This window comes from Tilletiaria anomala (assembly GCF_000711695.1).
Source record: "Tilletiaria anomala UBC 951 chromosome Unknown K437scaffold_74, whole genome shotgun sequence".
NCBI classification, from domain to species: Eukaryota; Fungi; Basidiomycota; class Exobasidiomycetes; order Georgefischeriales; family Tilletiariaceae; genus Tilletiaria; species Tilletiaria anomala.
Window position 1 is genome coordinate 38,279 of NW_013546948.1, and position 26,716 is coordinate 64,994.

The 26,716-nt window shown below is 55.3% G+C and overlaps 11 protein-coding genes across 11 annotated transcripts; 6 read left to right on the forward strand and 5 right to left on the reverse strand.

Annotated features, from left to right (window-relative positions):
* Positions 1 to 79: 79 nt before the first annotated feature.
* K437DRAFT_269520 (uncharacterized protein) lies at positions 80 to 2,326 on the reverse strand (the record flags this gene model as incomplete). The annotated part of the gene is made up of 5 exons (XM_013386449.1): positions 80 to 420; positions 513 to 969; positions 1,052 to 1,145; positions 1,231 to 1,922; positions 2,012 to 2,326. 5 exons carry the CDS (start codon positions 2,324 to 2,326, stop codon positions 80 to 82), a joined length of 1,899 nt encoding a protein of 632 aa, XP_013241903.1.
* Positions 2,327 to 4,724: 2,398 nt separating this feature from the next.
* K437DRAFT_168233 (dsRNA-binding domain-like protein) lies at positions 4,725 to 6,624 on the reverse strand. Its single transcript, XM_013386450.1, has 8 exons — positions 6,047 to 6,624; positions 5,866 to 5,978; positions 5,711 to 5,797; positions 5,583 to 5,639; positions 5,458 to 5,522; positions 5,345 to 5,395; positions 5,093 to 5,275; positions 4,725 to 5,026 (listed from the first exon to the last, which is right to left on the reverse strand). Exons 1-8 carry the CDS (start codon positions 6,438 to 6,440, stop codon positions 4,885 to 4,887), a joined length of 1,092 nt encoding a protein of 363 aa, XP_013241904.1. The 5' UTR covers positions 6,441 to 6,624; the 3' UTR covers positions 4,725 to 4,884.
* A 138-nt stretch (positions 6,625 to 6,762) lies between these two features.
* On the forward strand, positions 6,763 to 8,050 carry K437DRAFT_258053 (S-adenosyl-L-methionine-dependent methyltransferase). Its single transcript, XM_013386451.1, has 5 exons — positions 6,763 to 7,111; positions 7,177 to 7,235; positions 7,299 to 7,621; positions 7,692 to 7,793; positions 7,860 to 8,050. The coding sequence occupies exons 1-5, from the start codon at positions 6,939 to 6,941 to the stop codon at positions 7,935 to 7,937; spliced, it is 735 nt and encodes a 244-aa protein (XP_013241905.1). The 5' UTR covers positions 6,763 to 6,938; the 3' UTR covers positions 7,938 to 8,050.
* K437DRAFT_258055 (uncharacterized protein) lies at positions 7,923 to 10,761 on the reverse strand. Its single transcript, XM_013386452.1, has 4 exons — positions 10,510 to 10,761; positions 9,966 to 10,417; positions 9,609 to 9,900; positions 7,923 to 9,546 (listed from the first exon to the last, which is right to left on the reverse strand). The coding sequence occupies exons 1-4, from the start codon at positions 10,560 to 10,562 to the stop codon at positions 8,049 to 8,051; spliced, it is 2,295 nt and encodes a 764-aa protein (XP_013241906.1). The 5' UTR covers positions 10,563 to 10,761; the 3' UTR covers positions 7,923 to 8,048.
* A 226-nt stretch (positions 10,762 to 10,987) lies between these two features.
* K437DRAFT_258056 (Isochorismatase hydrolase) lies at positions 10,988 to 11,929 on the forward strand. Its single transcript, XM_013386453.1, has one exon. The coding sequence runs from the start codon at positions 11,146 to 11,148 to the stop codon at positions 11,716 to 11,718; it is 573 nt and encodes a 190-aa protein (XP_013241907.1). The 5' UTR covers positions 10,988 to 11,145; the 3' UTR covers positions 11,719 to 11,929.
* Positions 11,806 to 13,194, reverse strand: K437DRAFT_258057 (PRTase-like protein). The gene is made up of 6 exons (XM_013386454.1): positions 12,885 to 13,194; positions 12,713 to 12,805; positions 12,585 to 12,647; positions 12,115 to 12,507; positions 12,022 to 12,049; positions 11,806 to 11,949 (listed from the first exon to the last, which is right to left on the reverse strand). The coding sequence occupies exons 1-6, from the start codon at positions 12,982 to 12,984 to the stop codon at positions 11,931 to 11,933; spliced, it is 696 nt and encodes a 231-aa protein (XP_013241908.1). The 5' UTR covers positions 12,985 to 13,194; the 3' UTR covers positions 11,806 to 11,930.
* Positions 13,195 to 13,349: 155 nt separating this feature from the next.
* K437DRAFT_291305 (uncharacterized protein) lies at positions 13,350 to 14,924 on the forward strand. The gene is made up of 2 exons (XM_013386455.1): positions 13,350 to 13,937; positions 14,016 to 14,924. The coding sequence occupies exons 1-2, from the start codon at positions 13,538 to 13,540 to the stop codon at positions 14,810 to 14,812; spliced, it is 1,197 nt and encodes a 398-aa protein (XP_013241909.1). The 5' UTR covers positions 13,350 to 13,537; the 3' UTR covers positions 14,813 to 14,924.
* A 315-nt stretch (positions 14,925 to 15,239) lies between these two features.
* Positions 15,240 to 17,873, forward strand: K437DRAFT_258059 (CBF-domain-containing protein). The gene is made up of 2 exons (XM_013386456.1): positions 15,240 to 16,151; positions 16,216 to 17,873. The coding sequence occupies exons 1-2, from the start codon at positions 15,304 to 15,306 to the stop codon at positions 17,834 to 17,836; spliced, it is 2,469 nt and encodes an 822-aa protein (XP_013241910.1). The 5' UTR covers positions 15,240 to 15,303; the 3' UTR covers positions 17,837 to 17,873.
* Positions 17,874 to 19,587: 1,714 nt separating this feature from the next.
* Positions 19,588 to 22,983, forward strand: K437DRAFT_263884 (uncharacterized protein; the record flags this gene model as incomplete). Its single annotated transcript, XM_013386457.1, has 1 exon — positions 19,588 to 22,983. The coding sequence occupies one exon, from the start codon at positions 19,588 to 19,590 to the stop codon at positions 22,981 to 22,983; it is 3,396 nt and encodes a 1,131-aa protein (XP_013241911.1).
* Positions 22,984 to 23,018: 35 nt separating this feature from the next.
* Positions 23,019 to 24,814, reverse strand: K437DRAFT_258063 (t-SNARE). Its single transcript, XM_013386458.1, has 6 exons — positions 24,384 to 24,814; positions 24,047 to 24,303; positions 23,901 to 23,982; positions 23,471 to 23,814; positions 23,172 to 23,408; positions 23,019 to 23,097 (listed from the first exon to the last, which is right to left on the reverse strand). Exons 1-6 carry the CDS (start codon positions 24,676 to 24,678, stop codon positions 23,056 to 23,058), a joined length of 1,257 nt encoding a protein of 418 aa, XP_013241912.1. The 5' UTR covers positions 24,679 to 24,814; the 3' UTR covers positions 23,019 to 23,055.
* A 14-nt stretch (positions 24,815 to 24,828) lies between these two features.
* Positions 24,829 to 26,663, forward strand: K437DRAFT_258064 (t-SNARE). The gene is made up of 5 exons (XM_013386459.1): positions 24,829 to 25,391; positions 25,470 to 25,769; positions 25,854 to 26,116; positions 26,210 to 26,364; positions 26,461 to 26,663. Exons 1-5 carry the CDS (start codon positions 25,090 to 25,092, stop codon positions 26,470 to 26,472), a joined length of 1,032 nt encoding a protein of 343 aa, XP_013241913.1. The 5' UTR covers positions 24,829 to 25,089; the 3' UTR covers positions 26,473 to 26,663.
* The last annotated feature ends 53 nt before the right edge of the window (positions 26,664 to 26,716 follow it).

The window sequence follows — 26,716 nt, forward strand, 5'->3', positions numbered from 1 at the left end:
AAGCGTGCTGCCCCCTTCCTCTGCCCTTCCCCACGCCTCCCCCCAGGCTTAAACAAGCGTCACTCACCCTGACGCGTATTCAGAAGCGACTGACGTCCCTGCCAAAGGTGGCCGTGACGAGCCATCCCCAGGGCACGAGCAGGCGGTTGCGCCAGCTCATGCTCATCCACGAGTAGGCCCCGCGCCACAGCAGCCAGGCGGTGCGACCTGTCATATTCGCCACGGGCGACTCGAAGATTGCCTGCGACGAGCCGAGATTAGTCATCGCGCCGCGCGAGGAATACTTAAAGTACCGTTGGTCTTGATACGCGGCTGCCGCCGTTGAGTTGCTCCCCAGCTCTCCCATCTCCCCATTCAAGATGGAAGCGAGGTGTTTGGCTTTCGCCGAAGCTACTTGGGCGGTTGCTGGCATCATTCGCCCTGCAGCAGCAACAAGAGAGGGTGCCATATCATCAATGGCCGTCCAGTCACTAAGCGGAGGGTGCGCGGCTACTCGCCTTGAATGATCGCACAGTCTCCAAGAGCCCAAATGTTCTCGTATGCCTCTTCCGTGCACCTGCTCTCGTTCGGCGGTACGCCTGGCTTGGGTGGCGGTGCGAGCTCGACGAGCTCCTGCCCTTCCTCGGCCTTGAGCGCGCGCAACTGGTCGTCAGTAAGCAAGTTTAACGACCTCTTCTCCTTTTTGATGCCCTTGATGCTGCGAATCAATGGGCTGCTTGTGATACCCGTGCTCCACACCAGCAACCCAAACGGCAGCGCGCCGTCCTCTTTGATATGAAGCACGCCCGGCTCCACGCCTGTGATCGTCCGCTTCAGTCGGACGTCGATGCGGTTGTTCAGGAATTTCGCGCGCGCGTACTGCGAGAGTCGCTCGTCGAATGTATGCAGGATTGCGCCGGCAGAGTCTACGATCGTTAGCTTGATGAGCGGCGCGAGCGTAGGGAAGATTCGTTTGATCTCATTTGACGCCTACGCGATGTAACGCAATGTACAGCTCATGTGAGTGCTGTGGGATCGCGAATGCTTACACAAGCGCGCAAAAGACGCTCACGAAATCATGAATCTCGCCGATCAGCTCGGCTCCGGTCGGGCCACCACCGACCACTACCCAAGAGAGCAACTTGCGCTTGTCTTCTTCTGGCAGTCTGAACGCGCCAAAACGATCTGATTTCAGCATGGACTTGTATGTATAGCCCATTGTAGGAAAAAACGAGGTCTGTCCGTACTCACTCGGGATGCGAAGCCTGCTCGAGCGTCTCCAAGATCCTCCATCGAATGCTGCGAGCGTTCTGAGCATCTTTGAGGAACCATGCGTTCTCCTTGACACCTTTAATGCTGAAAGTCCGGTTGTATGCACCTACGGCGATGACGAGCTTGTCAAACTTGAGCTCGTAGTACCTCCCTTGCTCCTGTGCCATGGCTGCTTCCGCGATGCGCGGCAAGTCATCCGGATGCACCATGCCGTGCTGTTGCGTCAGCTTGTCGTCAGCTCCTCTAGTGGTTGCCGGAGACACAGACGCGGACGGTACTTCACTCGCAGTGCTCATGCCTTCTACGTCTCTGCGATGCACAGGCTTCTTAAAACTGGTGGCATAGCCTCCTTTGGCCTCGGGAATACGTGCTGGCGCACGCGACTGCTCCTCAAGCGCCACGCGTGCCTGTCGCTTTCCATCCGAATGCGGAGGAACAGCGTGCGGCAACCTTTCTCCATTGTCGGTGTTGCGCCCCAGCTGTGACTGCAGCTGGGCATGAACCTCGTGCTGTTGCTCCTGCAGGGACACCGTCGGATCAACTTCACGGAATGACGGTGGATATGCGGGCATGAGCTTGAGCGTGCGTGTTTGAATGTCGAGTGCATCGACCCAAGCATGGTGAAAGGTCACATCGCCGTTTGACCGCACGGGCTCCATGACGGCTCGGAACTGGTGGAAGTATTGAAGGAAGTATGCATGTCTCAGCGCTTAACCCTTGGATGCTTTGAAAAAGAAATGAATGACAGTCGTTCACGCACATCCAGTGTGCCAACAGCAGCCTGTGCCAGCAACGGTGTCATAGCAAAGTAAGTATTCGGGCTGACAATGACGGTCTCATACTTGCTCTTGTCTAGGTGCTTGAGCAGCGTGTAGCCGCCCCAGCCGCTCCCTAGCACCACCAGTCGTTCCTTTCTCGTTGGCGCTTTGGAGGTAGCAGTGGAGATCGTTGATGCTGGCGCCTTTTGCCAATACAGCGGAGTAGACGAAAAGAGCCTGTATTGGGCATGAAGCTTGTTTTGGTGATGCTGCTTGAGCTGCCGCAATATGCTTCCGTAGGAGATCGGGACCGACATACCGAAGGTCGACCTTGAAGCACCAAGGCCTTGAACGTCGAAGTGAACGGCTGGACGAGTTACGTCACATTTGACGTTTGGGCAAGCTCTTTATTAAGCCTGGGGTATTGGCTGGCCTCTGTGATGGTGATGGGATATCGGCGGTCGAAACTAGAGGAAGTTCGGTTGAACTGCTTGCTGTATATGAGATAGGTTTTATCTGGCGGGTTTCCGTCGCGTTTCTGTTGAATAGATGAGCTTACTGTTTGACACAAAGGATCCTGTTGGGTTTCTCATGGATATCATTCCACCATCAGGGTCGTTTCCCACGCAGTAAATGTTGAGGCGCTGATGAGAAAGGAGACAAATTGCAAGCAATCAAGCATACACTCGATCAAGGACATGAGCTCTGGCTGGACTTAGATCAATTGACGAGGAATCTCTGTTTGATAGGCCCCAATGTTTCCTCGTTGACGGGTGATTCCAAGCAAGAGAAGACTTGGCCCGTAGTACTCCCGAACTACTTTGGTTGGACAGTGCTCTCTTTGCCTTCTGTCTCCTCCGACTTCCCTCGCTCCCTATGCAACATAGTTATGATGCTCAACCGTCTTTCATACCTCTTGACTCTCGGGTTAATGCCAAATGAAAGCCATTTCTTTGAGCGTCCATTGCTGTCGCCCTACCCACCTTTATCCACTAGCCACGCATGCATGATGCATGCATATGTATGTACACACCCTCCGTATGATCGAGATTCGATGGGCATTGAGTGCACGACTTAGTGGATGGGGAAGCGTTGCAGGCCTGCAGGTGAGCCATGATCGAAGAGAAATTGTGCCGAGACTCAAGGGAGCCCCGCAAATCAAGAGAAACTCACTAGAGAAAGGCTCCTGCGTAATCAAATCATCATATTTCAGGGCATTCGGCACGTCAGCGCGAACGTCATCATCACCCGATATAGTATCATCTTGTCACAGAGTCGCGAGAGATACAGAACACCCGACTCTGGAAACAAAGCACATCAGTGATCAAAGCATGAAGCGAAGCGATGGACAGTATTACACAGAATGCAGACAGTAGAGCATCTCTACTGGCGTCAGTCGTGACGCTGAACCGTATCACGTACATGGAAGAATCGCATAAAGTACTGGCTGGCTTGGTCTGTCAATTATACCTTGGCTTCCCGATCCTGCTGTTGGCTGTACGCCGTAGGTTCGAGCAGCGCTTTTGCCGTCTAGATCGAAAGGAAGATCGCCAAGCGGCCTGCGCAGAGGCAGAGCTGTTGCGCTCATCGTCTTTGCGCTTTCTATCTGCTATCTGGTACCAAGGCTACCGAGGCGTTCGCGCGTGGCGCTACGGGAATCGTTGCTGGCACTACTACTACTTCCATAAGGAGCGAAGCGCAGACCGAAAGCATGGGCCTGAGCAGGTGAACGCTTCTGCTGCCGTTGATAGTGCTGCTGATGCTGGGGAAGTGCACTGGTCTGGCTGAACATCTGACTCTGCGCTTGGGCCAAGCGCGGCGCAACGTGTACTCCTCTTTGCAAGGGGCGTCCCGTGCTGCTGCCCGCGGATGCGCGCTCCTGCGCTCTGACTGCATGAGCAACGCCTTCGACGCCTTCATCGCTCGCAAAGCCTCTTCCATATTTCATGGGTTTGTCGCCCTGAACGACACCCGATCGAGTGCTTGCAATATCTTTCTCCGCATCCCTCGCATCCATCGAAGTCAAATTGCGATCTATCCACTGCTCTTGCAGGTGTTTGCGCTGCGGCGTTAAGGCTGCAACAGCACTCTCAGATTCAGAAGAGCTGAATTGCAACGAGCGATGAGCATCTTCCGGTCCCGTCTGTGATGATGCCTGGCGAAAAGTGAAGCAACGCTCACGTCTCCTAGTTAGCCAGCTACTTCATCTGCAGATACTTCTGATCTGACTCTCGAGCGGAGACGGTACCTACGCCACCACGTGCGAGAGACTTGAAGCGTCCGCTTTCCCTCCTCAGCGCCGGGGCGATTTCAGCGGGGCTTCTGGGCTCGGCGATTTTGCCATGAGTAGAAGACATTGGCATGCGAGAATCCATGGCATCTGTGGTCACTCGTGCATCATGGGATGGTGACTGCTTCGGCTGCTGCTCTTGTTGTTGGTGTTGTGGTTGTTGCCGCATATTCGTGCTGTCGGACGATTTGGCACCGGATGAGCTCTGTTTGTGCCCATTAATTAGAGGTATCATGGTTGTGCCGGAGGGCGACTTGGCCTGTTGATCTGGGGCTCCTTCGAATGATGCTTCATTCTCGATTGCTGTCAAGGCATCTAGCTCGTCATCATTGAGCTCGTCAAGGAACTCGCCTCCGCCCATCTGGCTGAATACCATTTCGACGTCGATATGCTCATCCTCAAAGTCGACATCGGAGAATCCGCTTGGCTGCTGCGTGTGCCATTCTTGAGCGGCATCATTTGATTTGTGCTGAGCTTGTGGCACCTTTTGCTGATGTCGCTGATTCTGGGCAGTCGGTGTGACATCTATACGAGGCTTCTTGGGAGCTTCTGTGAGCGCTCTTTTGACAGGCGGTTGCATTGAATTCAGCGACGTCTCCGCCAGAAGACGCTTTGGGGCTCCGTGACAATTCTGTGTTCTGGTTTCGGCGCCGTTGCTGACTGCACCATTGCCACCACTGCCTCCGTTCCCGACTTTAGACGGACGCACTTCAAAGCTCTTGTCAGCCTAAGAAGCAGTAAGGGTCAGTAAACAGTTCAAGAAGTCATCGCTCTCGGAGAGATCGGTGCTCACATTGCTCTTCTCAGCAGGCACTGCTTCATCTTGAAGATTTTGATGGGACAGCACAGACGTCGTCGCTCGTTGAAGTGGCCGTTTGATAGATTCAAACTTGGTCGCACCGTCGGCGGCCTCAGCTTGCTTGCGAAGCTCCATCTCCAGCTCCTCTCCGCGGTATAGATCTGCTGGGTCAAAACGCTGGCATCCAAAAGTGTGTTAACATCCAGGCGATCAAATGGAATGTTGCAACCCCTCACAGGCTTGCACTTTTTGAGTTTCCTGACTTCAGCGAGAAAGCCCTGGTCGTATAGACACAGGCTGGGGAGGAAATTTGTCACCTCAGCGACGCTTGAAACCCGCATATAGCCCTCAAAGCTCACCCAAGTCGCTCGCCAAGCTGCCTGAGAGCCCTTTTGAGGCTGTCGGATGCAGCTGTCTTGTCAGCCTGTCAGGGGGACGGTTAGGGCTGCAGCATATATGCGCGGTAGTAGACTGTGTTGCTCACGATTTCGAGTGCAGTCGCCAGATCGCTTTGATTCTTTGAGCAGCCGTGGCCGACGTCCTATCCCACATGAATCATCATGCGTCAGACTAGACCATTGGGCATCTGGAATGGAAAAACGAAATAATCACCTCGTGCGAGACGCCGCTGCGATGCGTGACCCTGGTGATACAGGTTGTGAGGACAGTGTATCGTGTTCCGTTTCTAGTCTCATCGGGCTTTATGCAAAGGGTATTAGGGTGAACAACTGGGCTTCGCAGATAGCCGGCGTCGGCCAGCAACTTACAATGATGCGCGGCACCAAGCTGATGATGAAAGAGCTCCAGTTCTCCCAGCCGAAAGTTGAGTTGGCAATACTGATAGCAGCATGCGTTGAGAGGTAAGAAAGCGTCATTCCACCTTAATTCGAGATCAGAGAAGAGTGAGATTCAGCGATCGCAGACTGTTGCATATTCTTCACCCCTCACCAGGCCCTTTCCTAGTTGCTATGAGCTCAGGCCCGAGACTCTGCTTGAGTTTCTTTCCCTCTTCTTCTCTTTGCTCTCTTTCCTTTTGGCGGAGAGAATTCAAGTGTGATTGTTGAATCTCGATTATAGCTGCGAGGCTACTTCCTTGATCTAATATAGTGTTCTGACCGCCTGCTATACCTGTATTCGCTCCTTGCCATCCCGGATATGCAACGATTGGGCCAGCACCCATGACTTGAGATGCGGGGACGAACGCACTGGAAGCCTGCTTCGAGCATCCCGCAGCGGAGAAGCCATGACCGTTGCAAAAGGGACCTCCGCTTGCTGTGCTCATGTAAGGGCCTGTGGCGCCCAGGAAAGAGTGTTCGCTCCCGTCACCCACAAAGGTGTCCATGAGAGAAGTCTGTATGTGCCCTTTCCTGCGATCGGGTGCGCGCAGCTTTCGCGGGTCAGTTTCTCGCGGTTTCAGCCGAGCTAGAATGCAGCATCAGGCCATCGGGTGCCGAAAAAAGAACATGTTGTGCTTAATGGAGCAAAGCGCAGGAGAGTGTCTATACGTGTCGAGTGTCCAGGTTGTACTTCGTGTGACGTGTGTTGCATTAGGATTGTTGCACATACGCATATGGATATCACCACGCGTCGCGACTGGCACTTCGCACGCCCTTTCACTCTCGAGAAAGAATACAAACACATTAACCACGTGACGATGAGAGAAAGAATCGAACTCAGATTCCTCCAGCGTGATGCATATCAGCATGTCCCTCCTCGCTGACTTGAAGGTCTTCGCCAAAGATCCTGCACACCGTACATAGCCTTTCTGCAACGTTTGCACACTGTTCCCTTGTTCCGAGGAGGGAAATGCTGAAGAAACTCGTTCGTTTCGCTCCTGCAGATGATTCCAACGCCAGATCTCGCTCACATTTCACGATCTACCTACGAGCACGTGTATGAACCAGCAGAGGACACGTTCATCCTCCTCGACGCTCTGGAAGCCGATGCGTCAATCCTGCGTGATGGTGTCGCTGCGGGACGATGCAAGCGGCCTCGCCTTTGCGTCGAGATAGGGTGAGCCTCAGGCCTGAAGCCTCGAAACTTGATCAGTTCTTGCCATCTGAATCAGTCGTGCTCAGACCAGGCAGCGGTTGTGTTTCTGCTTTCCTTGCGAAGATCGTAGGAGAGACTGAAGCTGGTGAGATGTTCCGGGATTCAATCTCTGGAGTAGTATCTCATGCCAGAAAGAAATTTTGGGCAGCATACATTTGCTTAGATATCAATGCGCAGGCGGCCGAAATCACTCGACAGACCGGCTCCGCAAACGGAGTGCCTCTCTCCCCGATCATCTCTAACCTCCTTTCCAACGTAGAAGCAAGGGTACACGGCAAGGTGGATGTGCTCGTCTTCAACCCACCATACGTCCCAACGTCTGCAGAAGAAGAAGCGCAAGCACAATGTTCTTACACCGGGGAGAACGGGAGTGAAAGCAAGATTGAAGCAGCATGGGCTGGGGGAAGCATGGGCACCCGGCTGCTTGAGATGCTCATCGAAGGTTCGGGCTCCGTGCGCTGGCCCCTCGAGGTGAGTGACTACCTGAAAGAGAGGATGAGGTAGCTCAAGTCCAGCCCAATTGACACCCGACCCACGACAGGAAATGCTGGCGCCGGGCGGCTCATTCTACTTCGTCGCAATCAAACAAAATGCGCCGGAAAAGCTTGTCGAGCGATTGCGAGCTCGCGGACTGACGTCTGATGTGAGTTGCCAGGACCCATGCAACTTTCCCACCGTCTTTGCTGAAAGCCAGTCGTTACGTCTGCAGATCGTACTCTCTCGCCGCGCAGGAGGCGAACACCTCTTTATCATCCGAGCAGTCCGACATATCGATACTGTAGAATAATATTGCAGCAACAACGAGGAGTACAATTTAGGAACCGTGGGAAAGGTAGCAAATGCACAGAGAATTAGAAGGCTACTTGTACAGAAATTGAAGAAAGCGATTCGCTATTGCTCAGAATGTAAAACTTTCGGAGATCACAGTCTGTTCTTCAGTTGTGTGCGCCTGTGCCGCAACGAGCTTAAGCGCCTTTCGGCACTCTTTATCGAAGGCAGGCGTTCCGCAGATGTATGCCCTGTATTTGGCGATGTCCTCGAAGGCAAGGCCCAAGCGATGCTCATCTTGCAAGAAGAAGTGCTTGTTGATGCGGCCTCCAGGGATATTGCGACTCTCGAATGTAATGTTAACGCTTTCCGACCCTGGAGCCGGTAAGGCGCTCAGCATCTCAGGAGTGACAGACGAGAACACCTGATCTTCGTCCGGCGCTGGCCTCTCGATGTACAGCACTCGGACCTTAAATTGAGCCGGATTGTCATTCCCCAAGCCGGGGCGATTGCCAGCTTGAGCCGTAAGAGCACGTCGTAGCAAGCCGTCGAAGATTGGCATCTCATCGGCGCGGAAGGCGAGGATCAGCAGGGAATCTACTGGTTGCTGTGCACCCTCAGCCTGACTCTGGCTTTGACGTGCTGCGAGCTGTTCGAGGTGAGCCAGAAGCGGCGTGATCCCGATGCCATGCGCCATGTAGAGCAACTTCAACGGATCGGTACTACTTGTTGGTTTAGGAACGGTAAAGACACCGTCGAAGCCAAGCATCGGGACCGTGATGTTCAAATTAGACGATCCTTTCTTGTGCTCCTGTTTCCATCTCCAGCCCTGGTGGAACAGGCCAGGCGTGACGGCTCCGCGTTGCTTGCGTCGCACGGTCATGCTAAAGTGGAGCAGCGTATTTCCATCGCTTCCTGTAGTGAAAGAGGGACGCGAGCTGACCGTCCAGGAACGCACACCATCGTCATTCACTTCCCTCTCTCCACCGGGAAAGTGGGCCATGTGCTTGTACAGCTTTACCCGTGTGTCGAGAATACCTGTGCAGTCCATGATCACGTACTGCCCAGCTTCGTAGGCTTCGCATCCAGCGTGGTGCAATGTGTCGGAGCCAGACGCCTGAACGGAGGAGACTGGACATGACCAATGGAAAGTAGCCAGTGTTGGAGTCCAGAAACTCATGCCTGTAAGCGTGGCAAGCTTGACTTGATCTCCTGAGGCGAGATTCGCTAGAGAGGGATTGACATGCTCGCTGTTTAGCAAGCGTAGGGGAGGATTATAAGGACTCCAATCGATGCAGTCGTCCTCCGTCAATCCTTCTGCTTCTTCATCGGCCTCATTACCATGTACTCTCGAAAGAGCGCCAGTACCCATCGACCACGCACCATCTACCGCGAGCGGAAGAGCGCCCTCGAGCACCGTGTATGCCTCTACGTAAATTTTGATGCAAGCTTGAACGCCGCGCATGAACTTCTTCGCTTCCGCGCCGACAAGCACCTGCGTCTTGCCCGTAACATGCAAAACGCGGGCAGGCCGAACAAAAACTCCGTCAGAAGAGCGGAAGCCGAAATGTGGGATGGCTAATCCGGCGACAGGATCATGCACCAGGTTTCCAATCGACTGCATGAAGCTGATGGGTCATAAAATCCGGATCAGCCTCGAGAAGGGCACACGGTCCAAAACCGGACCCACCGATTTCCTGAAAAGTCTGGCAGGACGAGGCAGCTCTTGCCTTGTTCGTGATCAAAGTAATGCCTCAAGAATCCCTTGCGACCCCCTCGATGGTTCATACCAAGTCTGCTCTCGTCCTGTGGATATACTGAGGGGTTGCCTGTGTGTCTTGTAGCAAGGTAGACGTGATCGGCAGATGCAACAATGTCGAGCGCCACATCGGGGAGTGGCGTGCCTGTCGGTGCGGAGGGGTAGGCGGACGCCAGCACCTTGGGATTAAGCTGCGTTGATGTGAGGATGCGCCTGTTGATATCTATGGGGGAATGCATTATCAACCTTGGGGCCTAAGTAGCGGCTGAGTATTCCTCAAACCCTCACATTTGGGGCAATTTCCCATGATGTTGTTGACGCCGAGTTCAAGGTCTAAATTGCCTGCATGCTCGTCCAGCTTCCAATCTTTGACAACACCCTCCAGCTTATTCCTACGCCGGTTGTGAAGCATAACACCAACGCTAGCCGCAAGAATTTTGCCCTTTTGTATGCCCATGCTCCCGTGTTCCTGTAAGCAGAACCGCAGCGGAAGGCCCTCAGGGGCCGGAACCTTCATGCGCAGTGTGCGGTCTTCATCACTGCGAGAACCGGGCGGAGTGTATGGCTGAATGAAGCCAGCCTCGCCATCCTGACCCGAGATGAGCGAAGCCCATGGTCGACCGCTGCCGTCGAGCGTTGCCAGCGGGATGAAAGGCAGCTGCGCAAAGAAAAGCGCGTAGAACGGCGGAAGGCCGTCTTCGAAAGGTGGATCGGTGCCCCATAGCTCGTCCGCAAAACCCCTGGCAAGAGCGGTGGTATATAATTGCAGCAATGTTAGCAGCCAGCTTCTGCGATGATTGCTTGGGCTCAACGGAGACGACACATGAATTACCGTGCTTCCTGGGCTTCCACCTCGCCAGGGTGCCAGCCTCTAGGGACGGGCATTTCGCTCGCGGTATGAAACTGAAGAGAAGGCTGGCTAAACAAGAATGTACCGCGTGAGCGACAATCCTTTCAAAATGTTTGCGTTGTTTGGTATGTGCTACTTGACACATATGTGAAAGCACCGTCTAACAGCGCGTAAAACAGTAGCGCAACAAGCAGCCCTGCTGAAGTCGTTGCTGGGCGCTTTGCAAGGTGTCGGTCGTGCGTTGAGAAAGACCGAAGGGATAAGTTACCCCATGCTTGCCCCTCCATTAACCAGGGCCATCGGCCGGTCTCACGGACTCCACATGCATATGTGCCTTTAGGGTTATGTAACGCCGGGAGGCGATTCGAGAGGAGCCCACGTACACCTGATGCCTCTGCGGGGTAAAAGCTGCCCTGTTGCGCGCTCCCTTGCCTCGCCACCTTGAACTCCCTTGAGTTCCTCTCAACCAGCCACCACGGCGAGGCCCGATTCAGCGGTCAGGGTTCGACTTCAATACCCCGCGGACATTACAAAGTCACTCTCCCAAGCAATTTCTTATTTTCGCCGCCTCGCATAACCTCGTCTGTCCTACGCAGGTCCACCCTCACTGTCGTAGTCATGCCTCATCGCCTCTATCTGTTCGTCGATATCCAACACTGTTTCTTCGAGTGGCCAGATCCAGCCAACCTTCTTCCGTCACCTGAGGTCTATCTTCCTCGCTGGGAAAAACTGCTGGACTCTGCGCGCGCTTATGCGGCCACGTCAAGGCAAGCACAAGGTGCAGCCGAATCCGACCACCTCCTCATCGCCCATGTGCAGCACGAGGAGGAGGGAGACTACGGGTTCAAGCGTGATACCCCAGGCTGGGAGCTGCAGTTCCCACCCCTGCCTGGAGAGATGCGGCTGCACAAGGAGCACCCATCTGTATTCGATTCGAATCCATCGCTCGCCTCGTCGCTGCGTGAAAAAGGTATTACGCAGCTCATCATCGCTGGCGCCCAGAGCGAGAATTGCGTGCAGGCCGCCGTGCACAGTGCGCTGAAGGAAGGCTTCCAGGTTCTAGTGCTCAGCGGTGCGCATCACACTTTGGGAGAGACGCTGGAGGAGGCCAACCGAATTTCACAGCAGATCGAGGACGAGCTGAGGAAGGAAGGCGCAGACATCGTGCAATGGGATCAGTACAAGTGGTAACTAGGATGGTACTGTCAAGGGAGACGCAGTTTCTTGTTGCTCGAGGTGGTTTCCGGGTCACATTTGGGAAGGGGAAAAAGATTGTGTGGGACACACTGGAACGAATGCTCAAGGCCGTACAATACAAATGGTAATGCTATTCATCGGAATGTTCAATTGTTGACCTTTCAAGCCTTATAACACGGAGTTGTAATGCTCGCGCAAGTCGCTCCTTAGCAAGAGAAGTACCGGCTACGTCATGATAGAAAGGGGGAGAGATATGCGTCAGACGGCAGGCGTTATGCATGAGATAGGGTGACTCACTCCCCAAAGTCACCAAGGCCGGGAATGACTGCATGAGCAAGCGAGCGTGTATCAGCATTAGCCAATTCGATCTCTCGCAAGCGCTGCACTCACTGTAGCTTCGCTCGTCCAGTCCATCATCGACCCAAGCGCATACTACGCTGACTTGCGGGTATGCTTTGTAAATATTTACTAGTCCTTCTGGCGACGCGACGAGGTTGAGGAAAAGAATACGCTCCGGGGCAACACCGTTGGAGATCAGCACGTCAATCGCCTGCAACGCGGAGCCGCCCGTTGCGAGCATCGGATCCAGCAGCAGCACCCAGCGCTGCGCAATGTCTTCCGGCAGCTTGGCATAGAAGAGCTTAGGTTTGGCCGTCTCCTCGTCTCGCTGGATGAGGATCTTGCCGATGCGCACGCTGCGGCAGCACTCGCGCAGTCCGGCTTCCATCGCTTCGCCCGCGCGCAAGATCGAAACGCCACAGATTCGCCCTTGAAATGAGACGCCTTTGGTCGGAGCAGGATAGACCAAAAGTGAGCATAGTGACAGGAAAGTAAGTGCTAGGTCTGAAACGAAGACCAACCTCGATATTCCATGCCTGTTGGTGTTTGAACCACCTTTTCCAGCGTCGGCAAATGGTTCAGGCCTGTGTCAGAAAGGAACGGTAAGCCACCGAACCTGCTTTCAAACCTCGCAGCTACGGGATCTCACCCTCCTCAACCAGGAGCCGGATGATGCGGTCAGAGTAGAAGATGAAATCGGATCGCGGTGTATTCTTGTCACGGATAATGGTGAGCAGGGCATCTGCCGGGAACAAGAGACCCCCGCAGCGCACACATCAGGACCACAATTCAGGCATCGAGTTTGTGCCTGAGTAGCTCACCCAGCTGTTGGGTCTGGTGGAGCCGAGTCGCATTAGGTGGCATGGATGGCTGGCTCTTGCCAGCCGCACCACCGTTGGACACAGCGACTTCAGCAGACATGCTGTCACAAATGCAATCGCGGCTCGCGCGGCAGACAGGCGATATAGAGAGAATCAGGGAAGGCACCTCTGCGTCTACTTCACGCGGCAATATTTGCAGCCGCTGCTGGATTTACTGTGCACCGAGTGGACTGTTTGCGGTGATCAGCAGAGCCAGTCAGATACGAAATGAATGTTGTGAACGATGAAGGAGAGATGGACGCAGACGCAATGGAGAATGAAGATAGCCTTCTTTCAATGCTTCTAGAGAACGATGCTGGTGATCGTGTGGCGGCGCTCCACCGCCGAAAACAGATGCCAACGAAAAGGTGCTGAGACCCCACGAAGATGTCAAAAGACACCCAGCGCTCCAATCTCGGCTCTCCATGTATCTCTCGTCAGATTTCTCAGTGTTATCTTTTCGGCAACAAACACCGATGCGACCAGCTCTGGGTGCAAGTGATGGATTGACGCCTTTAAAGCCTTCCCGTTCAATGATTCACATACTGGCCTCCAACTGAACCACCCGACCCCCTAAGTGCTGACACTCAGCATCCTACGTTTCACCGTTCAAGATGCCTCGCCACTCCAAAAACAGCACTGCCAGCGGGCAGTTCACGTACCACGAGCGGCAACAAGCAGCAAAAATCTGGGGCTCATCCACCGCGAGGCTGTCAGCATTTTCACAACGAGCATTTGATGCTTGCACCTTATGCCTGTCGACAGCACGCGATGCGGTATGTTGCTCTCAAGGGCATTTGTTCTGCAAGGAGTGCGCCTACGCAGATTTGCTCGCACAGAAGGAAGAGATCGAACGGCAAAGACAAGCAATTGCTTTGCTGGCGAGGCAAGAGGAGGCGGAGAGAGCGCGTGCGAGACAGGAAGCTAGGGATAGGGTCATCAGAGACTTTGAACGATCGTCCATTGGACTGGGTACCAACAGTGAAACATCAAATCGAACAGAGGGCTCGACAGGTATGTTACAACAGGTTGCCGCTTCAGAGTCCCGGAGACTGTCGCGATACTTATCTGTCTTCTGCTGCTGAATATCAGGTACATCAAAGCGGAAAGCGTCTGACACATCGCCTTCACACGGCGGAGATTTGTCTGGTATTGCGGCGCGTGCAGAGATAGCAGCGAAAGAAGCAGAGGAGCGAGCACTCGAAAAGCTATTAGACGAGCAAGCAGCCGCTCGCAAGCACAGAAAGCTGCCTAGCTTTTGGCTCCCCGAGCTCACGCCGAGCGAGCGACAAGACGCTTTTGCATTAGGAATCTATGGGAAAGGATGGGCAGCGACCAAAGGTGGAAGCGCACCGCTGGATATGAAACCGGTGTGCAAGGCTGCTGGCGAGAGAGGGCATACGCTGACGATGAAGCAGTTGGTCCCGGTACACTTTCAGCGTCCTTCATCCGATATACCATCGGCAGGAGGCGCAGCAGCGGATAGCGAGGCTTCTTCAATAACGAGCACGGCAGCATCGGCTACTTCAGCAGGTGCCCTCGGTGGAGGCGCCATTTGCCCAACATGCAAGGCATGCTTTACCCAAGCCACAACGATCTATATTCTTAGACGGTGCGGCCACGCGCTATGCCAAGCGTGCATCGATACTCTCGTTCTGGCGCCGCTAAAGCTCAACACAGCATCGCTATCCGTTTCCAACCCCGTTGTTGGAGGGAAACCGAGCGCGAAAGAGAAAGACGAAAATGCCGGCCGGAAGGGCCAGTGCGCTGAATGTGATACGAAGGTCAATGTGCCCAAGGACATCGTCAAATTGCAAACAGAGGGCACTGGTTTTGCAGCGGGCGGGAATGTGCTGATTAGCAAGAAAGGTATTGCTTTCCAGGGGTAGTATCGAGATTTGTGCATTTGATGTATTCGCACCTAAGCTACATGTCATCTTTGTCTACCCTCGTGATGACTGGGAGAACCAGATGATACTTGACTGGAGCGGTGTAGTGAAGCAAGGGGACCCGCAGTCCAGTGGCATTTTAATGTAGCGGCACTTTGCGGTGTTTATATCGTCGATTCTTTCGTACCCATTGCCATCTCCAACTGCCGTTTCCAAACACTGTTCTCAGCTGAAGGTGATCTGAGCTGCATGCAACTCGAGCTCCAACCCTACTTTGCTGCATTCCCCACTCTGCTCACAACATCTCGGCCGGAAAACAAAAATTTGGTCGTGCCGGACTCTATTTTCTGTCGAGATGACGATCTTCGCACCTGGAGAAATGCGATCACGGCCTTCCTGTACGTGGTCATTCGCCAGGCTGCAACAGGCTGGGGTTTATTTCCTGTGCTCACCCGTGTAGACATCAGTCTAGGTGCTCAGGTGTAGCAATCATGCCTATCGCTGCAGAGGACAAGGCTTTGTGCAAGGCGGGCCCGTCCAGCGGCGCTGGAAAGCCCGTCAAGGCAAAGGCCAAAAAATCAGACCCGGTGCTTGCACCTGTCCTCGCTCTGCAGCAGCAGCTCGCCTCGTCTGCCGATCTCAATCCTCTCCAACAGCTGATTGAGCTCTGTGTAAAGTTCGCAAAATCTGTGGCAGCATCTGACAGCGCTACTGCAAAAGGACAGACGGCTTCAGTGTCCACTTCCGAGGTCGCTTCGACTCTGAAGGCTGTCCATGTCTGCATTCAAGTTCTTCAGCGTTCCTTTTTGACGCTTCTCGAAGCCGACAGGATTCCGCTCCACTCGAGTATCGACGAAAGGGGCTGCATTTCCAGTGAAGGACTGGAGCTCAAAAATCCGGAAGAGCTAGTTGGCCGCTGGTTGCAAGGAAGATGGAATGCCTACGTCCTCTTACTTTGCTCGCTTCTTGGCTTCGAGACTGCTTCTGGAGGTGCAGCCGAAGAGGGAATCCGCAAAGAGGTGCTGGAAAGCCTAGTAGCTCTTCAAGTCGAGGCTAGTCAAAGCCTCACCCGACAGACACATCGGCGAGCCATGTCCAACGAGGGCCAGGAAAGCGAACTCGCCCCTCTCTGGGCACAATCACCCTGGAAGCCACTTATGCATGCACTCATCTTCGGATCCACACCGGTAGAGTGCCTCAAGGTGGACAGTGATGGGGGGGTCAGAGAATCATTCTCACTGACCAGCGGAAAAGTGCTGCAAGATGTTAGGCAGAAATTTGCAGACGACCTGTTGGAGAACTTTGATGATGTCCGGTACGCAACGTGCAGAGACATTAGGTGAGCAAGCGTGCATTCGGGACAGATTTGAAGACATGCTGACGCATTCTGCTGCACCTTTCAGTGGTGTGCTCCGCTCGCCACCAAGCCACGTAGCAGCAAACGAACAGTTGCGCTCCAACGCCCTTCAACTTCTCGTCTTGCTTACGGCTGTGCCGGTACAGGAATCGGACCTCAATGCCTTCCTTCTGCCGAACCTCGCCTCGCTGCGGAAGCCGAACAAGGGCAAGGGAAAAGTCAAGGACGGAGACAAGAAGCGAAAATTCACTGAAGACGGAGACTCAGATGAAGACGAAGAACCTTTGGAAGACTGGTTCTCCGACTCGGACGAAGAGTCGGGTCGGCCGCAAGATCGTACCAAGAAAGCAAAGGTTGGCGCAAATGGCAATGCTGCCACTGGCCTCGGTGGTGCGGCAGTACGCTCGCAAAAAGCAGCAAAGAATCGAAGGCGGCGTCAAGGATTACCTTTTTACCAAGCGGTACACTCGCTGCCGCAGCAGAAGGCAGCCTTCTCCAATGCCTGGCTATCATTGCTCCTCCCAGGGCTTGCCGAAGGCGGGGCCTCGGGTCCGATCGGCGGTGAAATATCTCTTGCTCAGACACACGAAGTTCTGCTGCGTCTGCACATTCAGATTCTTCCGCACCTCGTCAAGCCCAACATGCTGTTGGACTGGCTCGTCGACTGCGTGGATGCTGGCGGCGCGACGAGCCTGCTCGCCCTCAACGGTCTCTTCACGCTCATGATTCACCACAACCTCGACTACCCTGCCTTTTACACGAAGCTGTATGCGCTCCTGGGAAGCGCAGAGTCAGATGGAGTAGCAGAGGCCTCAGTCTCGGTCAAGACGACTCCTTCTGTCCTGCATATGCGTTACCGCTCGCGTTTCCTGCGCCTGCTGGAGACGTTCCTTTCATCCACACATTTACCGTCTGCACTTGTCGCATCGTTTGCGAAGCGGCTATCGCGTTTGGCCCTACGTGCTCCGCCAGCAGCGGCAGTCACGCTGGTCCCGTTTATCTGGTCGCTGCTCAAGCGGCACCCGCAGTGCATGCAGCTGATCCACCGCGACTTTTCGGCTTCTTCGACGCTGGGAGTTGGTGTCGCCGGCGGCAGTGCTATTGAGATAGACCGCTTCAGTGCTGGGCCCGCTGGCGTTGCCGACCCCTTCGACCCGCGCAAGACAGACCCAACCGCGACGCACGCGATCGAGTCGTCACTGTGGGAGCTTGCGTCGTTCGGCGCGTCGCTCGCTGCGGCGCAGAATGCAGGACGTGACCCGCTCGCGGTGCAAGGGCTCGGCGGCCAGAGCCACTGGCTGCACAGCGTGACGACGCTCAGTCGGATTTTGGCGGAGCCGTTCACGAGGGAGCGGTATGACCTGGAAGATTTTCTGGACATCACGTATGGCACGCTCTTCGATACTGAGACGGCGCCGATCCTAAAGCCAAATGAAAAGCGGCGGAATCCACCTCCTGCGCCTGTATTGGCGTATTCATTACCCGGGTCGCATCTCAAAGGCTCTAAGACGTACAGAGCGTTCGTCACGGCTTCCGCGTTGGCCAGGGCGCACAACTTGGAAACCAAGGAGGGGAAATGCGAAGCTAGTGATGTCGAAAACCAGCCGCCACAGAATCAAAAGGCCCTTGCTGCCTCAAACGATCCTATGGATCTGTGGGTTTTTTGAGGGGGCTTGGCGACATGTACTCTGGCTTTAGTCCGAAGAAGTGCTGTAATGGCTCATGTGATGATCTTTCGATGCTCGAGCTCTCAATTCGAATACCTCCATGGTCCGGGAGCCCCTGTGATGGGTAGGGCTGATGGCATGAAGACCCAAAGGCATGTGCATCATCAGGATAAGTAGAGTGTAATTGGGTTACACTTGGAACTGTAGGGTGACGCATAGATAAATACTGCAGATGTCTGCCTGGTCAGATGATGCTCATCGGTCAGGGTGCATAGATGGGTCTCCCATGAGATGCACGACGGTGCAAGGCGTCCAAGCGGTGAGAGCACGCTTCTCTATTTTCCCATACGCCGAGAACGCGCTCATCTCCGGCGAGTCCACGTCACAAAAGCGTTCGAACGGGTAATGCTCGCCCCGGCGATAGGTAGCTAGAGACGTGCGATCGCAAGCTAGAAGCCGTTGCGAGTCACGCACCTGAGCACCATCCGGGCTGTTCTCTGCGCAGACTGTAACTCATCGCATGGCCCGACCCCTCGGGCTTCAGCTTGCTCTAAGCCAAAGAAATTCTGGGGCCGAGACTCCATCGAAATTCTGAGCTTGGTAATAAGGTCTGGCTGATGAAGCTCCTGTTGAGGCCATCATCCGCTGATGTCGGCGGGCCTCGTTCACCAAAGTGAGGAAGTCATCAGGGATGAGTGATCCAGAAGGCCTGTTGCATTCAGAGAAGCTAAAGGTACACGGTCCCCGTGCTAACATCATGTGCCACAAGGCGCAGGTACTCAGCAGCGTTGGCGAGCCGTCAGATGGTGAGTCGCGCGGGCGAGAGGGAGAGAGAGCAGGATGAGTTTACGGGATAGAGTAATTGCGAGATAGAGATTGATGGAGATAGCGTCATGATATGTGACTGTGTGTCCCTGTGAGAGTCACACTCATTTTTGGCCGGACACTGGTTTGATCATGGATGAGACAGGAGAGAGGGGGAGGGGCGCCTCGGCTTGATCTCCAAGCAACGCCCAAAACAGTGTCTCATAGATTAATTGATCGGCCCATCGTGGCACACCGCACATGGTAATCAAATCTCCTCATCGCACCTCACTCTCCCATGTCCTCAGACTGTCTCCATGCAATCACGCTTTGCGTCCAGCGACAGGTCGACTGATAGTGGCAGTCACAATCAGCACTTCGCCCCCAGCGTCTTGTCGTGATCCCGCCGTGGACTCGGCTCTCACCCGACTCCGAGCCTCATAACATCCCCAGTTGAGTCGCACGCTGGTCTGTCTGTTCAAATATCTTCCTGCAACAAACACGCCTAGTCTCCAATCTGACCGTCAGCTCTTCACCGCATCGAATTTACCGACTGCAATCAAAATCGAATTCATCGCAAGATCTGCTAGACTGCGCCACGATGACCACGTCGCACACATAACTGCATGATGGAGCCGCCGTCATTGTAGCGCCCGCCCACAGCATGTCTGGGACTTTCCTCACAGACATTGACGAATATGTCCAAAAACGGATCAAGCATGAAAAGCAGCGAATGGTCTCATCGCTGGTCTTTCAACATCGGGAGAAGGAATCGCGAGCGCTCGGAGAGCTAATCGATCGAAAGTGAGCCTCTGTTCAATGATGTCTAGCATCGCACTCGAGACGTGTAGTGAGAGCCCCGCTGATGCTGATGCATCGGGGTCTCTCCTTTCCGCGACTTGTCGTGAACAGCTCGAACCCTAACAACGGGTGTTTGAGACGCCAACATGTTCGACCAACACGGTTACGCCGAGGCATTGCACGCCTCACTCTCCGAAGAGCGCGACGGACGCTTCGCTGTCGCGGACGCGTCGCTTCCAACACAAGCAATCGCATCCATGGGCGGCACACTTTTTGAGCGCCTTGAACAGCGCGGGCTGCAGTATCAGCGTCGGGTGCCGACGTCAGTCCCTGAGACGCTTTCAGCTGGTGCAATTGCCGGGCCTGAAGGTGCACCAAATAGGTTCCATACCAACGAGCTCGCTGAAGACCATGGCTCCGCGCCTGGTCAGCAGCACGGGCACACGTGGTGCTCGCCGCCCCCGCCGCTCTTCCGGCAGCTGCGCAAGAGCTCGCCACTCTCGCTCGGAAGTCGGCATGCATCAGACGAAGAGGAGGACGAGACCGAGAACGAAGGAGATGAGCAGCCAGAAACGTGCGAAGAAGGTGGCTCGGGGGTCCCACGGAAGCGACGCAGCGGTCCACACTGGTCGCCGGCACTGTCGCAGAGCGGACTGTCACAAGTACCTCGTGCACCTGCAACGCCGTATGGTCGATCTATGCCGTCTCTGCGCAACAGCAGCGGGCCAGCATGCAACGACAAGTCTAGCGCATCATGTTTTCGCCGCTCGGCCCTTTTCGACGGTCCAACTTCTTCCACTCGATCTGGGTCGGGGAGTGGGATCAACAACGGCTCGGCCGGCGCTTTTGCTTCCGGTCTCGGTTCATCGTTCCAGCACCGACGCGCGTCTTCCGGGCTGTCTTCACCGTGTAACGGTCTGTCGACCCGCAAGGGCTGGAATGGTAGTGGAGGTAGTGGTAGCGCTAGCGGCAGCAGCGCCTTGTACGGCCTCGGCATGGGTCCGGCGCAATGCTCGTCACCTGGTGCGTCGAGTCTGCACTCGCCTTCCTCCCTCTCTGCTTCTCTGGTCGGCTCGTACGAAGAGTCGCTGCTCTCCGGCCGCATGTCGGCCGCTAAGAGCAAGCCGCTCATGTTCGATGCTGAGATCGGTGTGCTCGGTACCGGGCCAGTCGCGCCGCCTCCCTCCTCACCTCACAATACAGAGCGGTCTGCGCGAGGGGCGGATGGTGTGATGACGGCAGACGATAGCGCCAGGAACGGCATTGGCTATGGATGCTCCTTTCCTCCACAAGTCCATGTGGCGGGGACAAAGCGACGCATGAAATCTGCTGCGAGCCTTCGCTGCCCCAAACACGTCAGCATGAAATTCCCTGCGCATTTCTATAATCTTCCCTCTGCCCGTCCGGGCTCGACCGATTTGTCCAGCTCAGCTTCCGGCGGCTCCGGTCGGGGCTCGACGATGCTCAGTGATGCGAGCATCAACAGTCCGTACGTCGGCAACATCGACCTGGAAGGACATTATATGAACCAACTGATCGATGCGCATCTCAGGATGATGGGAATCGATGGCGATGCTGTGCCGAAGGCTGAATATGGCACTGAACCTGCAAATACGTCAGACCCAGTGTCGACTCAAGCCTCCAGCGCCAGTGGGCACGAGCGCAAAGACAGCACTAGGAACGCGCTGCCTGCTTTCCCAGGTTACCGTGTACCGCCGAAAGGCCAGATTCAGCTAATAATCAAAAATCCAAACTCGATGGCGGTCAAGGTCTTTCTCGTGCCATACGACCTTTCAACCATGGAATGCGGTCGACGTACGTTTGTCAGGCAAAAGTGCTACGTCCAGTCCCCGCCAAACGCCGCTGGAGGCATCGTTCATCAGAGCACAGCTACTAGCCCCAAGTCCTCATTCGCTGGAACCTCCCAGCAGGGCAAGGACGCACTGCGGTACGCGGTACATTTGCAGTTCTGCTCGCCGCCCGCGGACTATGGAATGAGCAGCAAAAAGCGCGCTGCGTACTTGGCAGCGACTTTACACGGAGCGGGGACAGACGTTTCGACTGCTGTAGCCGAGCAGCGAGCACCGAAAATTTATCTGCACCGCATCATCCGAGTCGTCTTCACTGCTCGCCTGCCGGACAAGAGCGAGAAGCTCACCACGGTCACTGAGACGCTCAACTGTCCACCCTCTCCGCAGATGAATCGCAATACGCGCGAGGTGTCAGCTGCACAAGATCAGCAGCTGTCTAGCTCGCCGCAAAGCTTCAGCGACGCTTCTGGCGGACCTGTGTCGCCACATATGGACAGGCCTCAGCCATTGTATGCGTCGTACGCTGGGCCAGGCGACGAGTGGAACCGTGCGTTGCGCGAAGCTAAGATCGCCATCAAGCAAGCGGAAAAACACAGGCAGAAACTAAAAGCCGCGGAAAGGGCCGCCGCATTGCCCAGCTTAGAGCAAATGCAACGGGGTGACTTTGAGGGCAAGAATGGAGACGACCATGACGAGATGTCAGTGTCCGTGTCTGCCCTTGGCATCCCCATCGAATGGGCACCACCATCAGGGCGAGACCTGTCGGGCTACGATGCAAACGGAAGCTTTGGCTCTCCCTTTACCCCCCTTAGCGAGCCGAACTCAGATCCGAACGGAGAGAGGTGGCGCGACGAGATAGAAGCACACGTCGGAGCAAGCAGAACGTGTGGCGAGACAGTGGCACCGGCTGCTGTGCTCGGCTTGCACTTGCACCACGTTGCATCTGATGGACAGCGCACGGCGATGTCTGATGCCAGGCCGAGCACCAGCAGCATCGTGGTACCGCCTGTTTCATCGCAGTACGAACCCAGGCGGACCCGCGCTCAGACGTTCGCCTCAGGCTCTAGCGGCTCGCCACCGCTCACGAGCTGCTCTTTGGCCCATCTAGAAAATGTTTCCGTCGCTCAGGAAGGGCGGGGGCAGCCAAGTGCGCCGGCACTTGCGGCTGTGGCAGACGACTCACGCGCCCTGCTTGAAGCGTGGCACCAGAGTCTCCGTAGGCGCGCTGCTTCGCCACTCTCCAGTTCCAGGCCTGTGTCGGGAAGAGCGAGCCCGGAAGTTATGCGATACGGCTCGCCGGTGCCCTCGCCTTCCATAGGACCTACGTCCCCCTCCGGGTCTGGGAGCGGACATGGGCACGGACACACTACCCGCGGAAACCGGGGTCTCACTGTTGTGTACCAGCGGCCCTCGAGTCGGAGCGAGAACTACATGACTGCTTCTGTTTCTGCAGGCTATCCCCGTCTGCCATCTCAAAGCAACTTGGTGGCAGATGAGGACGTGCCGCCGTCAGACTACATTGGGCGACACAGTGAGACATCGTCGTCGAGCTCGCATACTCACGGTCAAGGCTTGCTACCTCAGACGCCGACGACTAGCCCTCCAGTGATAGCTCAGGTGACACCGCTCTCGGCTATGGCGGTCATGGCCCACAGTGCAGCGCAGGACGAAAAGCAGCTTCCAGATATTGCGGCGCTATCGATCCAGCCGCTGCAAGCGCCTTCGCGCTGATTCATGTTTGATTCAGGCGGAGGTGGAACAGGTGCCTTTGTATGAATTTGCATTTCACGCAGGTAGGTGAATCTACGATACAAGAATGAAAATGAGGAAGAATATGATGAGCACCTGAAGAACACGAAGCTCGACTGTCAGTCGTCCGCGAGGAGTCAAGAAGCGCGATCGAAGGGAGCCACACTCACGCCGAAAACTTTGAGCATGAGCCATCGGTTCGAGCTGACACTGTTGTAGTACTTGAGCAATTCTCTCTGTGCCCCGGAGACATTGTCGACAACGTCGTATACGTTCTCGTCGATTCGTTGCACCGTCTCGCGCTGTTCTGCGACCATGTGAGCGAGTTGTGAAAATATGGACCCGAGCTCGGAGATGGTCGACTCGATCGACTCAATCGCTGTTGATCGTTGTTGCATGTAATTGTCCTGAGTGAAGAGCTCATGGAAGTGAGCATTGAGAAGATGGGCTTGTATTCTGGGAGGCTTACCTGATGTTCCATTAGTTGCATTTGCATATATTGCCCGCCATTGGCATGCCCTCCCGCTCCAAGGGAGGAGCTGCCCATGTCCAACGCCAGGAACTCGACATCAGCGCCTGCTGGCGCGCCAGCCTTGCCCATGCCCATCTCCTCCCCCCTCGCAACGCCAGCAGCACCACCTCCGCCCATATCATATCCAGGCAGTTGCCTGTGTGCAGCAGCAGCGGTGCGGTTCGGCTTGTACAGCGGCGAATCTAAACGCGAGGGAGGCGTGGGCGCACCGCCGTAAGTTGTGGAGCCAGGTGTGTCCGGTACGAAAGGAGCAGGGGCGCCAGGTTTGCGGGAGCGAAGGACTAGGCGAACGTCAGACCGTCAGGCTCTCAGTGATCTGAGAGTACCAGAAAGGATACAGGGCCTGCCCTTGAGACGGAAAACTCACCTGAATTCTCGCCTGGGGGCATTGCGGGCGCGGCGCCGCCGAACATGAACTGGTCTGTCCGGTCTTTCGATGCTTTCATATTCTGTGCACAGCTCTTTGTCAGGAGCAGCCCAAAGAGTCATGTGCCAGGAGATCGCAAGCCTCACCTGCGTGCGAACTTCAAGGATATCTTGGAAGCTGGTAGTCGCTTCTGCGAGCTTGGTCTGCAGCAGTGTGACCACATTGCCTCGATGTGTATCGACCTTCTCCGTCCCTTTTCCACCTTTCCCTTTTCCTTGCGCCTTGTTGTAAGACTGCAGATCCGCAAGCTGCTTATTGATGGCGGCAATGTCATGCTTGATGATGTAGGTCAGCTCGGATATTTCGACCGGCCGGTCGTCAAAGAGCGTCTTTCGTCGAGCGACTGTTTAGCGTCAAGGATGAAGCCAGGACCACCATCTTAGCCCCTCTGTATCACTTATCAACGCCATGCGAGCAACTTACGCTGCGCCAACTTCCCAAGTTTCTCAGTCGTGCTCGCGATATCGCTAGCGATTGCCTGCGCTCGCTGCGCGAATTCCCCCTTTGCCGCCTTCTTCTTGCTGGCCCCTTGCCCTGCCGCCGCGGATGCCGAGCTTTCGCCCGGCTGTTCCAGGAGCCTGTGCCGCGCAGATGTTGCGGGTCCTGTTGAGCCTGCTGGCCCCCCATTGCGCAAGCGTATTGACTCGATTATCGACTTGAACTCTGTCGTGCGGTCTCGGACGGACGAGGGTGTGGGGTGATATGAGGTCCGCATCATCTTGCCGGGGGTGGCGCGGTTCGAGCAGGCTCAAGGGTGTGAAGCGCAGCGTTAGATCAACGTCTAATCCAGTGTGAACATGAATTGTTGAGAAGGGAGCTACCGGCTTTGCCTTCGGTTTACATGATACATTACGATGAGGTGCTTTGGGAACGTCAGCGTCATATGCTAGAGCTAAACACGACATCAAAAGCGGCACACGGTGAGAGTGTCGCAAACTCGTGGCTGCTGTCCGGCCGAAAGGCACAGTGTTTCGCGCTGGAGCGCCACGCACCACTTGCTCCTATCTCATGGAGGTATTCGTGGTCGACACCATTATGGCTCACCAATCTAAGCAACAGGAAGATCTCATTGCGTGTTTGAGCGCATAGCGGTGGGCGTGTTCGCTCCATTCAAACTGAGCCGCCTGCCATGTCTTTCCAAGATCTCGAGCGCGGCTCGTCCTCGCGGCCGACGCCAGCATCCACAGCTCCTGCTCCAGCACGAACGCTGGGCACCAAAGTATCAGGCGGTTCGACGTTGCCGCTATATCACGCGCCTCCCTCTGCGCCGTCAGAGGACGACCAGGAGTTCAAGAAGCTCGCGGATCGGATTGGCATCCAGATCTTCAAGATCAACAGCAATGTCGCGGCCATCGAGAAATTAGTCCAGCTTAGCAAACGGGGTAACTCCGACGTGCAGGGAAAGGGGCAGCTGGACTGGGCGCAGAGAGTGTGGGCCTCCAATTGCGCTTTACGATTGTTTGGAATCTTTCAAAGCGAGCTGACATGAATGCAACGCTGCCTCCGCAGCCACGACCTTAACGAAACGACTCGGTCACTCGTCAAAGACTCGACTGGGGACGTCAAGTCGCTATCGCGATTCACAGCCCCATCATCGGGCGCAAATCATAAGACGAAGCTCGCCGTCGCAAAACTACAAAGCGACTTCGAGCTGGCTCTCAAGGGCTTCCAGAGCGCGCAGCGGCTAAGCGCCGAGCGGAATCGCGATGCACTCGAGGGGGCAAGGCGGGAGGCAGCTGCGAAAGGTGCAGCAGGAAGTGCTGCTGCGCAGAGGAGCCTGGGGAGAAGCAAGGGTACTTCCAATAAAGCGTGAGTCCGTCCCGGTGCAGTATTGCAACTTGTTCTCCCGCGGTGATAGCTGATCAGGCTGGCACCATGCTGATCCCATTGCAGAGCGCTTGAGTCTGAGGAAGCGCAGCTGGTCGATCTGGGCGGATCGCAAGCGCAGCAGGTCCAAGGCAACGGAAGCGGCGAGGAACAGGCACAGGTACTAGTACAAAAGCCCAAGGGGCCGAGTCAGTCGGAGCTGGAGTTCCAGGAAACGCTTATCGCCGAGCGAGAGGCAGAGATCGAGGAGATCGAATCGGGCATTCACGAGCTCAACGAGATCTTCCGCGATCTCGGGCATATTGTGCAGGAACAGGGCGGGATGATTGGTGAGTGCAGGGCCTGCACATACTTACAGGGGCGCATTCTGCCTCTGAACGATTGACTGACATGACCCATTTGAACCACATGCCCACCGACAGACAACATCGAATACAATATCACCTCCATCGCGACAAATACGGCAGGCGCAGATAGAGAGCTGGTCAGCGCCCACGAATATCAGCGCAAAGCCGGACGACGAGCAGCGTGTCTGCTGCTGATCGTCGGTGTCGTCATTGCCATTGTCTTGCTTGCTGTAAGTGACACGGAGAAAGGCAAAGGGAAAGGTCGTCTCAAATGGCATCAAAGGACTTATGGACTGACATTCTCATTCATGTTATTGCGCTTGCAGCTCTTGTCATGATACCGTTCCTTGCCGCGTTATTTTACGGCATGTGCACGTATTGCGCTGGTTGACTGGGCTTCATTAACTTTCTCGTGGGTAATTCCATTAGGGTGTACAGTATGTAGGAAATTAGAGCGAACTGCCAGGCTCCGATGCTGTAGAGCATATGGCCCATCGATGTGCGCTTGACGGCGTTAAATACAAAGGTGATGTCGAAGATAATTCTCAGAGAAGAGTTCATGACAGCGGCTGCTTAGAAGCT